This window comes from Chrysemys picta, chromosome 20 (assembly GCF_011386835.1).
Source record: "Chrysemys picta bellii isolate R12L10 chromosome 20, ASM1138683v2, whole genome shotgun sequence".
NCBI classification, from domain to species: Eukaryota; Metazoa; Chordata; order Testudines; family Emydidae; genus Chrysemys; species Chrysemys picta.
Window position 1 is genome coordinate 2,639,940 of NC_088810.1, and position 15,537 is coordinate 2,655,476.

General features: G+C 50.4%; 3 protein-coding genes across 4 annotated transcripts in view; all 3 read left to right on the forward strand.

The window, feature by feature from the left end:
- Positions 1-15,537, forward strand: part of LOC101947108 (interferon-inducible GTPase 5-like) — a 370,729-nt gene that overhangs the window by 125,671 nt on the left and 229,521 nt on the right. The gene's annotated exons all lie outside the window — the stretch shown is intronic.
- LOC101941563 (interferon-inducible GTPase 5-like) lies at positions 1,053-8,067 on the forward strand. The gene is made up of 2 exons (XM_065573982.1): positions 1,053-1,662; positions 5,581-8,067. The coding sequence occupies exon 2, from the start codon at positions 5,602-5,604 to the stop codon at positions 6,934-6,936; it is 1,335 nt and encodes a 444-aa protein (XP_065430054.1). The 5' UTR covers positions 1,053-1,662; positions 5,581-5,601; the 3' UTR covers positions 6,937-8,067.
- LOC112061658 (interferon-inducible GTPase 5-like) lies at positions 10,083-14,521 on the forward strand. The gene is made up of 2 exons (XM_065573774.1): positions 10,083-10,218; positions 12,621-14,521. The coding sequence occupies exon 2, from the start codon at positions 12,642-12,644 to the stop codon at positions 13,893-13,895; it is 1,254 nt and encodes a 417-aa protein (XP_065429846.1). The 5' UTR covers positions 10,083-10,218; positions 12,621-12,641; the 3' UTR covers positions 13,896-14,521.

A 15,537-nucleotide genomic window follows, 5' to 3' on the forward strand; every position in this document is an offset into this window, starting at 1 on the left:
TGGGGTAGTGGTGGGGTCGCCACTGAGAATCGCATGTAGCTCATTGTAGAACCAGAACGGCTGTTCACCTCCCTTGTCTTCTGGTACCTCTGCCTGCTGAAGTGCTTTGGTTTTCACGCAGCACTGCAGTGTGTCCTGGGTGTAGCCTGTCTCCCCCATGCCCCGCGTGATCTTTGCGTAGATGTCGACGTTTCTTCGGCTGGATGGGAGCTCTGCCTGCAGAGACTCTACTCCCCACGCAGCAATAAGATCCATCACCTGCTGTGTACTCCAGGCTGGGGCGCGTTTGGAGCGTTGAGTCACCATGCTCGGCGAGCTCGCCACGCTGATCACACAGGAAATGGGAATTCAAACGTTCCCAGGGCTTTAACCGGGAAGCGGCTGTTGCCCGTGTACTTGGCTGCCGTGCAGCGGAGCTGAAAACCATCTCCGCAGCGGTCACAGCGGAACATTGTGGGACACCGCCAGGAGGCCAATTCAGTCGACGTACACAACACTGGGTCTACACTGCCTGTCTGTCGACCCATCAACGTCGAATTCATTACGTAATTAAGTCAACGCTACAGGTGGGTTAGGTTGGCCGAAGGGACCTCGTACTGTAGATGCAGACATTTTTAGGTTGACGTAAGGCAGCTTCCTTTGACCTAACTTTGCTGTGTAGACCAGGCCTTAATTAATTAACACAATGGGAGCTTCATCACCACTCATCAGCAGGTCTGCACTGCCCTAGTGAGATGGCCCAGAGGGCAGCTCACAGTCTGGTCTGGGATCCAGGCCACCAGGAGGTGGGTGTGTTACTGGCTAGTTTTCCAGCTGAAGCTGGTGTCCATGGGGCCCAGCTCTTGTCAGGGCGGAAAAGGGAATGGAGCCAGGATCAGGGGGACAACAGAGTCCAGAGAGAGACAGGCAGGATGGGAGGGGTAAGAAACTAGGGGCTGGGGGCAACAGGGATGGGCAGGAGGGGTCTGGGACAGTAAAAGGGGCAGTGACATGGGCAGATGATTTGGGGCAGGTGGGGGATTGATTGTTTTTATGAATGTCAATTTGCACCCCTCCCCGGGAGCAGGTCAGGGTTAGAAGTAAGGTAAGGAATGACCGTGGGTTGGAAGCCAGGTCCACACGCTCCTTGTTCAAGGAGACTCTATGAAGAGCCAGAGGGGAAGCTGTGGCCGGGGCTTCACAGAGCAGGGGGCTCCTGCCCGGGATGCTTCACTCTGAGGAGGGGTGTTTGAATGGAGAAACTCCTGTGTGTGGCATTGGGTGAGGAGCCCGGAAGAAGGGAAACTGAGGCAGCGTGCTGTGGAGCTGCTATGCCCACAAGGGGACACTCAGCGGGCAGCTGGTCTGGTTACCTGAAGGCTCTGGGTGCAAGGAGAGAGCACAGAAGTTGCTGAGGGGAGTTTTGATGGTGGTTTTGTCAGCAAGGTGAGGTGAATGTCCGAGCAGTCACATCCCCCGTTCTCTTACTGCGTTCACCTCCAGCTGCAGGCAACTTCCATACAGTGCTTATGCAAAGTTGAGGAACTGGCCTGGCTTTTTCAATGTTGGTGACTAATTGCCAGGTGGAGTGTGACCCCGACAACAAAACCCCTGCACTTTGCTCCTGCCTCCTCAGAAGAAAGCCGGGAGCTGCTGTGGCTGCAAGGCGGAGGAACCTCTGAGGTATCTGGGGAGGGGAGGGCGTTGAGGGGCGGGAAAGGGGGCACAAGGGGAATGATGAGGAGCCCTGGAGGGCGCCTGAGGGGCCGGGTGGGGCAAACAGAGTTGTGGAGCTCTGAGGGGAATTATAGGGCGTGGGGAAGGACTAGGGAGATTCTCAGTTACACTAAATCCCCTTCGTGTTGCCCCAGTGGTGAGACGAAGCATAACTCAGATTTCGGACCCCGCATTCCTCTCCACAAACCCAAAGGCTGTTCCTGTCATTTACAAGGCCCGAAAACGAGGCATTAGGGACGTCAGAAATCTCTCACCCCCCCACAGAACGCACATAAAAATACAACCGCTGGTTTGGGCTGTTTAATCTCCCAGAGATTTAAAACCCGGAGCTGGACTGGAACCAGCGCTGTGGAGAAGAAAGACCCAGATCTAGGCTTGGCAGAATGTTTATTTTTATTTTATAGCGATGTTTGTTTTTAAGGATTTATTTTATTTGTTTTGATTTCAGTTTTCTCAGTTGTGCAAAATTATGGGCTTTAAGCATGTTTATCGATTTACACTTTCACAGTTGCGGGAAGCCAGGGAAGGTCAGACGATCGGGTGTCAGACAACAATGGCAGTAGACATTGAGACTCAGAAACTTGAAACTTGGTAGCTGTTAAAACACAAACTGTCAACGTCATGGGTCGAAACTTTGACCTTAAATCAAATTCTAATCAGCTCTGAAGCACCATTTTCCGTACTTTGCTGACCTGTCAGTTTCAAGTATCGATGGCAATATTTTGCATTCCCAGCTCCCGTGAGCCAGCCAACGCCCTGGAGAACACAAACAAAACAAGGGCACGTTCTCTTGGCCCTTCCTCCTATTATAGTGGGCCAGCAGCCCTGTTAGAGTTAAGGTTTAGACCAGCTTTCGGTATCTTCTAAGTGCTCTAAAATCTGCATCGTTAATTAGACTGCCTTGAACCACGGTTTGCCTAATGGGGGTACTGGCTAGGGTTACTGATCCAAATTTGGGGTCATTTAAGCAAGGGATTCCCAAGATCCAGTCTTCCCCCTCTTCCCCCTCCCCAAAAAATCCTTCTCTTAAGGGTTCTACCAATGTTTTTTTGGTACCTGACCTGAAGAAGAACTCTGTGAAGTTTAGTATCTGAGGGGTCGCCGTGTTAGTCTGGATCTGTAAAAAGCGACAAAGAGTTCTGTGGCACCTTATAGACTCACAGATGTATTGGAACATAAGCTTTCGTGGGTGAATATCCACTTCGTCAGACGCATGTCATGGAAATTTCCAGAGACAGGTATAAATAGGCAGGCAAGAATCAGTCTGGAGATAACGAGGTTAGTTCAATCAGGGAGGGTGAGGCCCTCTTCTAGCACTTGAGGTGTGAACACCAAGGGAGGAGAAAAGTTTGGAAGGTTGCAAGGTTGTGTTTCTTCCACCCAGAAGCTGGTCCCATAAGGATATTCCCTCACCCACAGGGGCGGCGAGATGTATGGGCCCATGGTGCCCCTACTCCACCAATATGAGAGCACGGGGGCCCGGCTCCACCAAAGTTCAGGGCTGGGTCTCTCCCCCAACCCCATCTGCCAGCCCCGCACACCTCCCCCTCCTACCTCATTTTCACTGGCATTCACTATGGTAGACGTCCAATCACCACCAACCTTCTTGGTGAAAATCAAAACAAAGACGTCATTAAGCACCTCTGCCATTTCTACATTTTGTGTTGTCTTTCCCCCCTCGTTGAGTAACGGCCCTACTCTGTCCTTGGTCTTCCTCTTGCTTCTAATGTACTTGTAGAATGTTTTCTTGTTACCCTTTATGTCTCTAGCTAGTTTGATCTCGTTTTGTGCCTTGGCCTTTCTAATTTTGTCCCTACAGACTTGTGTTAGTTGTTTATATTCATCCTTTGTAATTTGACTGAGTTTCCACTTTTTGTAGGGCTCTTTTTTGAGTTTTAGATCATCCAAGATCTCCTGGTAAAGCCAGGCTGGTCTCTTGCCAGACTTCCTATCTTTCCTATGCAGTGGGATAGTTTGATCTTGTGCCCTTAATAATTACTTTTTGAAAAACTGCCAACTGTCTTCTATTGTTTTTCCCCTTAGACTTGCTCCCCATGGGATCTTACCTTCCAACTCCCTGAATTTGCTAAAGTCTGCCGCCTTGAAATCCATTGTCTTTATTGTGCTGTTCTCCCTCTTACCATTCCTTAGAATCATGAACTCTATCATTTCATGATCACTTTCCCACAAGCTGCCTTCCACTTTCAAATTCTCAACCAGTTCCTCCCTATTTGGCAAAACCAAATCTAGAACAGCCTCTCCCCTGGTAGCTTTCTCGACCTTCTGAAATAAAAACTTGTCTCCAATACATTCCAAGAACTTGTGAGATAATCTGTGCCCTGCTGTCTTATTTTCCCAACAGATGCCTCGGGAGTTGAAGTCCACCATCACCACCAAGTCCTGTGTTTTGGATGTTTTGTTAGTTGTTTAAAAAAAGCCTCATCCACCTCTTCTTCCTGGTTAGGTGGTCTGTAGTAGACCCCTACCATGGCATCACCTTTGGTTTTTACCCCTTTTATCCTTACCCAGAAACTTTCAACAAGTCTGTCTTCTATTTCCATGTCAACCTCAGTCCGAGTGTGTACATTTTTAATATATAAGGCAACACCTCCTCCCTTTTCCCCCGTTTACCCTTCCTGAGCAAGCTGTACCCTTCTATATCAATATTCCAGGCATGAGTATCAGTTGACAAATACATGATACAGTTTTCAAGTACATAAAAGGTTGTTACAAGGAGGAGGGAGAAAAAAATTTCTTGTTAGCCTCTGAGGACAGGACAAGAAGCAATGAGCTTAAATGGCAGTAAGGGCGGTTTAGGTTGGACATTAGAAAAAACTTCCTGTTGGGATGGTTAGGTACTGGAATAGATTCCCTAGGGAGGTTGTGGAATCTCCATCACTGGAGGTTTTTAAGAGCAGGTTGGACAAACACCTGCCAGGGATGGTTTAGATAATACTTAGTCCTGCCATGAGTGCAGGGGACTGGACTAGATGACCTCTCAAGGTCCCTTCCAGTCCTATGTCTATGATTCTCTCCAAGTAGTTTTTTATTCTGGTTATTGTGGTTTAGGGCTGCAGCGAGGGGAGGGGGATAAATGGGGTGGTTGATGGGGAGGGATTGGGGGCCACCTCAGGGGGAAGGGGTGGGGATGAGGGGTGTGACACTAGGATGGGTGACACACAGGTGAGTAGCAGAGAAAGGGGGAGGGATGAGGGGTGAAGGAGTGTGTCAGCCCCACATAGTCTCCTCCCAGGTATGTACCAGGATCTGGGAGTCTCTGAGGCCTTCTCCCGTTCACCCCTCGTGTCAGCCAGGATCGGGGGGGGCAGCCCCCCATGTGGGAGTTGGGAATGAGGAGCAGTTTGCTCTCTGGGGGGGGGGCTGTCTGAGCCCCTCTCCCTGCCCTCCGTTCCTGTGCTGGGTGGGCCTTGGCTTTCACTCCCATCTCCAACACATCCCGAAAAGCAACACGTACTCCAGACATCATCAGACACCCCTCATGGTGACCTCCTGCTCTCCTGGCTCCGCAAAGTGGCACATCTGATGGCCCCATAGTCTACTCCTGAGGGAATTCTGTGCCAAAATATTAAAAATATTCATAGCTCGTTAATTTTGTGCACATACGGTAGCACAGAATTCCCGCAGGAGTAAAAGTCCGTGCAGTGGGGAGGTTAATCTGTATTAACAGTGCTTAAGGTTTGTGCACAGTGGGGACGGGGATGCAAGTTTCAGAACACGTGCTGGTGGGGGTGAAAACAGCCCCACGGCTGCGTGTCTGTAAGTTGCTATATGAACAGTTTTATTTTTTAAAGGCTACATTTACACTAACCGAAACATGCCTTTTCCTTTTCTTGTCTTGGGAAGAGAGAATCTGCTGTAGGTGTCATGGATATGGATCTAGTCTCAGTGCTCAGGAAGGGTATGGAGTCTGTCTCAGCACGCATGAAGGGTATGGAGTCTGTCTCAGCACTCATGAAGGGTATGGAGTCCATCTCAGTGCTCATGAAAGCTCTGCATGTAAGGTTGGACCCAAAGGAATTCTTCAATGGCTCCATAAAGGTGTTTGAGGAGTTCATGGATATTTTCAAAGACAAAGAACAGGCAGAAGTGGCTTCTATAGCGCAGGCGGAGCTGGATTTGTTCAAATCCACCATGCTCAACATCGCAGTCACGGGGGAGACGGGTGCCGGGAAATCGTCCTTCATCAACGCCCTCCGGGGACTGACCGCTGAGGATGACGGGGCTGCCCCAACGGGGGTGACAGAAATGACGACGGAGCCGACTGTTTATCCCTATCCAAACCACCCCAACGTGAGGCTGTGGGACCTGCCCGGCATTGGTGCCCCAGATTTCCAGCCAACCACGTACCTGCAACAGGTGAACTTCGAATGCTATGACTTCTTCGTGATCATCGCTTCGGAGCGCTTCAAATGCAACCATATGGCCCTGGCCCAGGAGATCGAGAGAATGGGGAAGAGGTTCTATTTTGTGCTCTCCAAGGTGGATGAAGACTTGTGCAACGAAGAAAGGGATCACCCTAGAACATTCAGTCAGGAGAGCGTCCTGGAGAGACTCAGGATGGACTGCAGGAAACACCTGCAAAAGGCAGGGATGAGCAACCCAGAGATTTTCCTTCTCTCCAGCTGTGAATTCACCAAGTATGATGCTCCTGGCCTGGTCAAGACTTTGAAGGATGATCTCCCAGGGCCGAAGAGACTTGCCTTTCTACTCAGTCTGCCACACCTGTCTGCCGAAATCATAGAGGAGAAGAAAGCTGCCCTGAAGAAGCTGATATGGTTAATCTCTCTCGCGTCGGCTTTAGTTAATATCATTCCTATCCCGCGGCTCTCTGTTGCTTGTGATATTAGCATCCTGCTAGGATTCATGATTGCCTTCTACAAGTACTTTGGCCTAGATGACGGCTCCTTGGCTAATCTGGCCAGGCAGAGTGGGAAACCAATAGCGGAGCTGAAGGCTGTTATCCTATCTCCTGAGGCAAAAGAAATAAACAGAGATTTTGTAATCAAACTGCTTCTAAAGGAGGAGAAGGTTTTGCCTAGATTAATTGCATATGTACCAGTGCTTGGTCCCATGTTAACTGTGGGAATCTCTTTTTCAACCACCTACTTCATGCTGTTGAGATTTCTCAGTGAAGTGGCTGAAGATGCCGAAAGGGTTCGGAAGACCGCTTTGAAGGAAGACAAGAAAAAGCGTAAATGATCAGCAGACGTGTTCATGAATCAGAGACACAATCCCACATGGAGATTGGGCCACCACACCTTTAAATGTTAAAAATCAAGCCGAAAAGAAGCAGCCTTTTTATTCTTTAATTTCCCACAGTGAGTCAGGTTTCTAGGCTTTCTCTTGGACTTGTTAGGGTAGCCAAACCATTTTTCTAATACAGGAAAACCAACTTCTCCCATTTTTCCTTATTCTTTTCTTTAGATTAATTGTTAATTAAAAAACTTGTATTTGCTTTAAATTGTATGGAATAATCAGTGGGTCAGGGAGGTGCCCAGTGCAGAGAGGGTACCCTGGAGTGGGGACACCCTAGCCCCTGTTGGAATCCTGGGCCCAGCCTTGTTGGGGTTATGAGGACTCTGCCAGACAGGAGAGTGGAAGGGGAGCCCTCGAGGGCAGGGAGGCCTCTGGGTAAAGGGAGTGGGAGCGAGGACTCAGATCCTTTCGCTCGCCCATTTCACTGGGGTAGTGCAGAAGCCAGGAAAGTCCCCCACAATAGCGGGATCATTTCCCCGCTTACATTTAGGAAGGAATTCGCCAGGTTAAGTACCTGATCAGGAAACACGTGGAGAACAATGCATCTTGGAATGCTCCAATCCACAAAAGAAGTCTTCCTGGAGACATGCAAGATACCTTGTGGACAATGGCTTCGGCCTGTAAAGACTGAGTCATGCAGGGGCATGTGACTTGCCCAGGTGACTCCAGAACTCCATCTTGGAGCTGGACTTTGCATAGGAGGGAGGAGGGGGGTCTCCACCCACAAGAGAGAGTCTATTTAAACCCGTGGGAGACCCCTCCATTTTGTCTTCAGCTGGCTAAGGAAGAAGCCTCTCCACCCCCCCCCCCCCCAGGATACTTAAAGGGAACTGGAACAAAGGACAGTAACTACAGGGGGTGTGAGTGATTGCTGGACCCAGGCTAAAAGGAGATTAGCCTGTAAAAGGGGAGCATTCTGGAACTGGTGAGGAACTTACCTGTATTTAGTTTGATTAGACATAGATTTGCACATTTTATTTTATTTTACTTGGTGACTTACTCTGTTCTGTCTGTTCCTACTTGGAACCACTTAAATCCTACTTACTGTATTTAATAAAATCACTTTTTATTTAGTAATTCACTCAGAGTATGTATTAATACCTGGGGGAGCAAACAACTGTGCATATCTCTCTATCAGTGTTATAGAGGGCGAACAATTTCTGAGTTTGCCCTGCATAAGCTTTATGCAGGGTAAAACGGGTTTATCTGGGTTTAGACCCCATTGGGAGTTGGGCATCTGAGTGCCAAAGACAAGCACACTTCTGTGAGCTGTTTTCAGGTAAACCTGCAGCTTTGGGACAAGTGATTCAGACCCTGGGTCTGAGTTGGAGAAGACGGGAGTGTCTGGCTCAGCAAGACAGGGTGCTGGAGTCCTGCGCTGGCAGGGAAAACAGGAGCAGGGGTAGTCTTTGCACATCAGGTGGCAGATCCCAAGGGGGTTTCTGTGATCCAACCCATCACACCAACTAATTCCCAGTGTCAGGGATTCCTGTGCTTAACCCTGCTAATTCCCAGTGGCAGGGAGTCCCACTGGTTAACACTGTTAATGCCCACAGGACCCTCTGTTGCCTTTTACTGTTAATGCCCAGTGGCAGGGAGTCCTGTGGGTTAACCCCGCTCATTCCCAGTGGCAGGGAGTCTCTCTGGTTAACACTGGTAAGGCCCAGAGGCAGGGAGTCCGTGGGTTAACACTGCTACTCCCCAGTACCATAACAAAATGCTTAGGCATCACTTTAAACACAAGACATCAGTGAGGTTGCCGCTCAAGGATTTAAAGTTCTGCACGTCTTTAAATGCTTTGCTGAACCAGGGCTCCAAAGAAGGGGGCAGACAGTCATACAGGGGGTGCGTCATGTGATGAGCTTTTAGATCAGAGAGGAAATGGAAGGCGAGAGCAGCCTCACGACTTTGAAATGAGCCAAAGCTTTGTCTGGACTAGGGGAAAAGGGGTGCCTTGCATTAAAACGGGGATCTCATGGGTGATCTCAGCCAGCTGATCACAGCGGAACATTGTGGGACACCGCCATGAGGCCAATTCAGTCGACGTACACAACACTGGGTCTACACTGCCTGTCTGTCGACCCATCAACGTCGAATTCATTACGTAATTAAGTCAACATTACAGGTGGATTAGGTTGGCGGAAGAGACCTCACAGTGTAGATGCATACGTTATTAGATCAACGTAAGGCGGCTTCCTTTGACCTAACTTTGTCATGTAGACCAGGCCTTAATTAATTAATACAACGGGAGCTTCATCACCACTCATCAGCAGGTCTGCACTGCCCTAGTGAGATGGCCCAGAGGGCAGCTCACAGTCTGGTCTGGGATCCAGGCCACCAGAGGGTGGGTGTGTTACTGGCTGTCCATGGGGCCCAGATGTTGTTGGGGCGGAAAAGGGAATGGAGCCAGGATCAGGGGGACACACAGAGTCCAGAGAGAGACAGGCAGGATGGGAGGGGTAAGAAACTAGGGGCTGGGGGCATCAGGGATGGGCAGGAGGGGTCTGGGACAGTAAAAGAGGCAGTGACATAGGGGGATGATTTGGGGCAGGTGGGGGATGGATTGTTTTTACGTGTGGCAATTTGCACCCCTCCCCGGGAGCAGGTCAGGGTTAGAAGTAAGGGAAAGAATGATGGTGGGTTGGAAGCCAGGCCCTCACGCTCTGTAAAATGACAGTACCCCTTGTTCAAGGAGACAGTACCCCTTGTTCAAGAGCCAGAGGGAAAGCTGTGGCCGGGGCTTCGCAGAGCAGGGGGCTCCTGCCCGGGATGCTTCACTCTGAGGAGGGGTGTTTGAACAGAGAAACTCCTGTGTGTGGCATTGGGTGAGGAGCCTAGAAGAAGGGAAACTGAGGCAGGGTGCTGCGGTGCCACTTCACCCACAAAGGGATGCTCATGGGGCAGCTGGCCTGGTTACCTGGAGGCTCTGGGTGCAAGGAGAGAGCACAGAAGTTGCTGAGGGGAGTTTGGGTGGAGTTTTTATCAACAAGGTGAGGTGGAATCCGAGCAGTCATGGCCCCTGTCTCATTACTGCGTTCACCTCCAGCTGCAGGTAACTTCTCTGTATGTTTATGCAAAGCTGAGGCACTGGCCTGGCTTCTTCAATGTTGGTGACTAATTGCCAGGTGGGGTGTGACCCCGATAATAAACCCCCTGCACTTTGCTCCTGCCTCGTCAGAAGAAAGCTGGGAGCTGCTGTGGCTGCAAGGCGGAGGAAGCTCTGAGGTATCTGGGGAGGGGAGGGCGTTGAGGGGAGGGGAAGAGGGCACAAGGGGAACGATGAGCCCTGGAGGGCGCCTGAGGGGCCGGGTGGGGCAAGGCAGAGTTGTGGAGCTCTGAGGTACCGGGCGGGGGAATTATAGGGTGGGAGGAAGGTACCGAGGGACTAGGGAGATTCTCAGTTACACTAAATCCCCTTCATGCTGCCCGAGGGGTGAGATTTCAGACCCTGCATTTCTCTCCACAAAATCCAAAGGCTGTTTCTGTCATTTACAAGGCCCGAAAACGAGGCATTAAGGACGTCAGAAATCTCCCACCTCCCACAGAACACATATAAAAATACAACCACCCAGAGCCGGTGCAAGGATATTTTGCACCCTAGGTGAAACTTCCACCTTGTCCCCCCACCCCACAGAATCAGAATCCTGCCCCAATAACAGAGAAAACTGGGGATCCCACACCAGCCAAAGTAACCACTTTGAGTTGCTGTTGTTTCATGCCAGGCGGGTGGGTGTGCCTATGCAAACCAGATCAGCCCCTGGAGTTCTTTCCACACTCGCCATAATTCCCCACCAGATGTCAGGGTAGAGCTCATCCGGACTCTGCTTACATCTACACGCTAAAAGCCCCTGTAAATCTCTTGAAGTTTAAGTTCAATGCACCAGTTCCTGCCAGGGCCGGTGCAAGGATATTTTGCGCCCTAGGCAAAACTTCCACCTTGCCCGCCCCCCCCCCCCCCCCCGCACTTCGGTTCATTGAGGGGCAAATCCCAATGAGCCTTTATAGACCCCAGGGGCCAGCCGTGCCCAGGGGCTGCTCCCCAGACCAGGTCCCCCCTCCCCGCCCCCTGAACTCCCCTGGAGTGTGCACAGCCCCCCTGTGAGCCCTCCCCACCCCACCCCGGCGGCCCCCGCCCCGAGTCCACTCACTGGCTTTGCCGGGCTTGGGCCGCTGCAGCAACTCGGCAGGGACGAGCCGCCTCCTGGGGGCTCCTACAGCAGATGCATGTGGGAGGAGGCCCCCTTGCGCCCCTCCAGCTCCCCCCTCACTGCGCTCGGGCTCTGCGGCTCCTGGGAGTATGAGCCACCACCGCCGCTGCCCTTCCTGGAGCAGGCTCAGGGCCTCGCACCCCCGGGTGTTGGTACCTCCCTTGTCATTGTCTCTGGAGAGTCAGTATCTGGGCGCCTCCCAAACCCACAGCATTTTAGTAACAACCAAGCAACACAATTCTCATAACTTCAGATGTATTCATGATAAACATATTTAAATAGAACAGTGACTTTCAGGAGATAATAACCTTTCCGCTGGTACCTCACACGACCTGCTTTATATGCAATATCACAATTATATATAAATGAGGAATATGGGGGTTACAGGGCACGTCCCCAAGGTACAGAATGTCACCATCACTGGAGGTTTTTAAGAGCAGGTTAGATGAACACCTGTCAGGGATGGTGCTTGGTCCCCACCTGACCTGTGGGTGCTTGGTCCTGCCATGAGTGCAGGGGACTGGACTAGATTACCTCTCAAGGTCCCTTCTAGTCCTATGTATATGATTCTCTCCAAGTAGTTTTTTATTCTGGTTATTGTGGTTTAGGGCTGCAGCGAGGGGAGGTGGATAAATGGGGTGGTTGATGGGGAGGGGTTGGGGACCACCTCAGGGGGAAGGGGTGGGGATAAGAGGGGTGGGATGCTAGTATGGGTGACACACAGGTGAGTGGCAGGGAAAGGGGGAAGGATGAGGGGTGAAGGAGTGTGTCAGCCCCACATAGTCTCCTATCAGGTGTGTACCAGGATCTGGGAATGTCTGAGTCCTTCTCTCGCCTACCACTCATGTCAGCCAGGGTCTGGGGGGCCCTGCATTCTAGGAGTGCCTGCCCCCCATGTGGGAGTTGGGAATTAGGAGCAGTTTGCTCTCTGGGGGGGGCTGTCTGAGCCCCTCTCTCTGCCCCCCCGTGCCTGTGCTGGGTGGTCCTTGGCTTTCACTCCCATCTCCAACACATCCCGAAAAGCAACACGTACTCCAGACATCATCAGACACCTCCATGGCGACCTCCTGCTCTCCTGGCTCCACATGCAGCACATCTGACAGCCCCATAGTCTACTCCTGGGAGAATTCTGTGCCAAAATATTAAAAATATGCACAGCTCATTAATTATGCACGCACTCAGTAGCGCAGAATTCCCCCAGGAGTAAGAGTCCGTACACCGGGAGGTTAACCTGTATTAACAGTGCTTACGGTTTGTGCAGAGTGGGGATGGGGATGGAAGTTTCAGCACATGTGCTGGTGAGGGTGAAACCAACCCCACGGCTGCAAGTCTGTAAGTTGCTACATGAACAGTTCTATTTTTTTCAGGTTACATTTACACTAACCTAAACGTGCCTTTTCCTTTTCTTGTCTTGGGAAGAGGGAATCTCTTGTAGGTGCCATGGATATGGACTCCATCTCAGTGCTCATGAAGGGTCTGGTATTAATCTCAGCTCCCATGGAAGCTCTGGATCTAGGGTTGGACCCAAAGGAATTCTTCAATGACTCCATAAAGGTGTTTGAGGAGTTCATGGATCTTTTCAAAGACAAAGAACAGGCGGAAGTGGCTTCTATCGCGCAGGCAGAGCTGGAGTCGTTCAAATCCACCATTCTCAACATCGCAGTCACGGGGGAGACGGGTGCCGGGAAATCGTCCTTCATCAACGCCCTCCGGGGACTGACCACTGAGGATGACGGGGCTGCCCCAACTGGGGTGACAGAAACGACGGCAGAGCCGACTGTTTATCCCTATCCTAACCACCCCAACGTGAGGCTGTGGGACCTGCCCGGGATTAGCGCCCCAGATTTTGAGCCAAACACGTATCTGGAGCAGGTGAACTTCGAATGCTATGACTTCTTCGTGATCATCGCTTCGGAGCGCTTCAAATGCAACCACACGGCCCTGGCCCAGGAGATCGAGAGGATGGGGAAGAGGTTCTATTTTGTGCGCTCCAAGGTGGATGAAGACTTGCGCAACGAAGAAAGGGATCACCCTAGAACATTCAGTCAGGAAAGCGTCCTGGAGAGACTCAGGATGGACTGCAGGAAACACCTGCAAAAGGCAGGGATCAGCAACCCAAAGATTTTCCTTCTCTCCAGCTGTGAATTCACCAAGTATGATGCTCCTGGCCTGGTCAAGACTTTGCAGGATGATCTCCAAGGTCTGCAGAGACTTGCCTTTCTACTCAGTCTGCCAAACCTGTCTGCAGAAATCATAGAGGAGAAGAAAGCTGCCCTGAAGAAGTGGATATGGCTAATCTCTCTCGCTTCGGCTTTAGTCAATGTCATTCCTATCCCGCAGCTCTCTGTTGCTTGTGATATTAGAATCCTGCTAGGATCTATGATTGCCTTCTACAAGTACTTCGGCCTAGATGACGGCTCCTTGGCTAATCTGGCCAGGCAGACTGGGAAACCGATAGCAGAGCTGAAGGCTGTTATAATATCTCCCAGGGAAGAAGAAATAAACAGAGATGTTGTAATCAAACGGCTGCTAAAGGAGGAGAAGGGTTTGCCTAAATTAACGGCAAATCTACCAGTGCTTGGTCCCATGTTAACTGCGGGAATCTCTTTTTTAACCACCTATTTCATGCTGTTGAGATTTCTCGATGAAGTGGCTGAAGATGCCGAAAGGGTTCGGAAGACCGCTTTGAAGTAAGACAAGAAAAAGCGTAAATGATCAGCAGACGTGTTCATGAATCAGAGACCCAATCCCACATGGAGATTGGGCCACCACAGCCCTAAATGTTAAAAATGAAGCTGAAAAGAAGCTGCCATTTCATGCTTTAATTTCCCACAGTGAGTCAGGTTTCTAGGCTCTCTCTTGGACTTGTTAGGGTAGCCAAACCATTTGTCTAAAACAGGAAAACCAACAAAATACACCAAGATCCTCAACTAATGTAAATCAATGTAGCAACCAACCATCAGCTGCTGTCTCTTTAGTACCCGGCTTGCACGACTGTCCCGCCATTGCCTACAGCAGACTTTGTGCACCTTAAACAATGCCTTTGATTTGAAGAACTGAAGACACCGGCTAATTTGTGTGCTAGCAGCCGGGTTACAAATGAATGAGGGGGCTGGAACAAGCATTTCCCAGTAATGTCACCGCAAGCATTTAAAAATCACCATTCAGGCCCCTCAAAATCATACGATTTTTTTAAATGTTCGGCTTTTTTTCATTTGCCTCCTGTTTTCAGAGTTTGCTGGTCACCTTTTCCTGCTGTTCTCCACGGCCACTAAAAACTAGGGCTAGAAACTTCTTTTTAATAAAAATTGAGATTCTCCTATGATCACACGACTCCAGGAAGCTTTAAAGGGAAATACCAATAATTGCAAGAATCACAAGAGTTTGCAACACTCATATATCGACTGTAACAATGCTGTGTTTTGCATCAGGTGATCCGAGGTGCAATTTAATCATATCATGATCTCAACAGCCTGTGTGAGCCCTTGGACAATCCAGCATATTGCTACAAGTTGGTTATAGAAGCTAAATTCTAGATCAGTGGTTTTCAACCTTTTTTTCTGGTGACCCAGTTGAAGAAAATTGTTGATGCCCGTGACCCAATGGAGCTGGGAATGAGGGGTTTGGAGTGTGGGAGGGGCTCAGGGTTGGGGCAGAGGGTTGGGGTGCACGGATGAGGGCTGCAGGGTGGGCCTGGGAATGAGGGGTTCAGGGTGTGGGAGGGGTATCTGGGCTGAGGCAGGGGGTTCGGGTGTGGGAGGGGGTCAGTGCTCTGGGCTGGGGGTGCAGGCTCAGGGGTGGGGCCAGGGATGAGACTTTTAACCGCTGATGGGACTTTTAACGGCCGGTCAGCGGTACTGACCAGAACCATCGCGACCCAGTGCCTTACATCCCACGACCCAGAACTGGGTCACAACCCACAGTTTGAAAACCACTGTTCTCTATAATCTATAGCCAGGGCAACTGCATTTATGCTGAATCAATAGTTAGTGTGCTTGTTTCTTTATGATTACTACTCGTGCAGATAGAGTCGTATCATGTAATAAATTCACTTATAACCTGGATTAAGCCTCTATGTAGATCATGATGACAATGGTTAGAGAGAAAAACCCAGTAGTAGGGAGTTCCGTGGGTCAACCCCACTAATTCCCAGTGGCAGGGATTCCTGTGGGTTAACCCCGCTAATTCCCAGTGGCAGGAAGTCCCACTGGATAACCACACTAATTCACAGTGGCAGGAAATCCCATGGGTCAACCCCACTAATTCCCAGTGTCAGGGATTTCTATGGGTTAACCCTGCTAATTGCCAGTGGCAGGGAGTCCTGTGGGTTAACCCC

Bases quoted from the DNA above. Each gene is read 5' to 3' on its own strand.
- LOC101941563 (XM_065573982.1), top strand. From the start codon at position 5,602: ATGGATATGGATCTAGTCTCAGTGCTCAGGAAGGGTATGGAGTCTGTC.
- LOC112061658 (XM_065573774.1), top strand. From the start codon at position 12,642: ATGGATATGGACTCCATCTCAGTGCTCATGAAGGGTCTGGTATTAATC.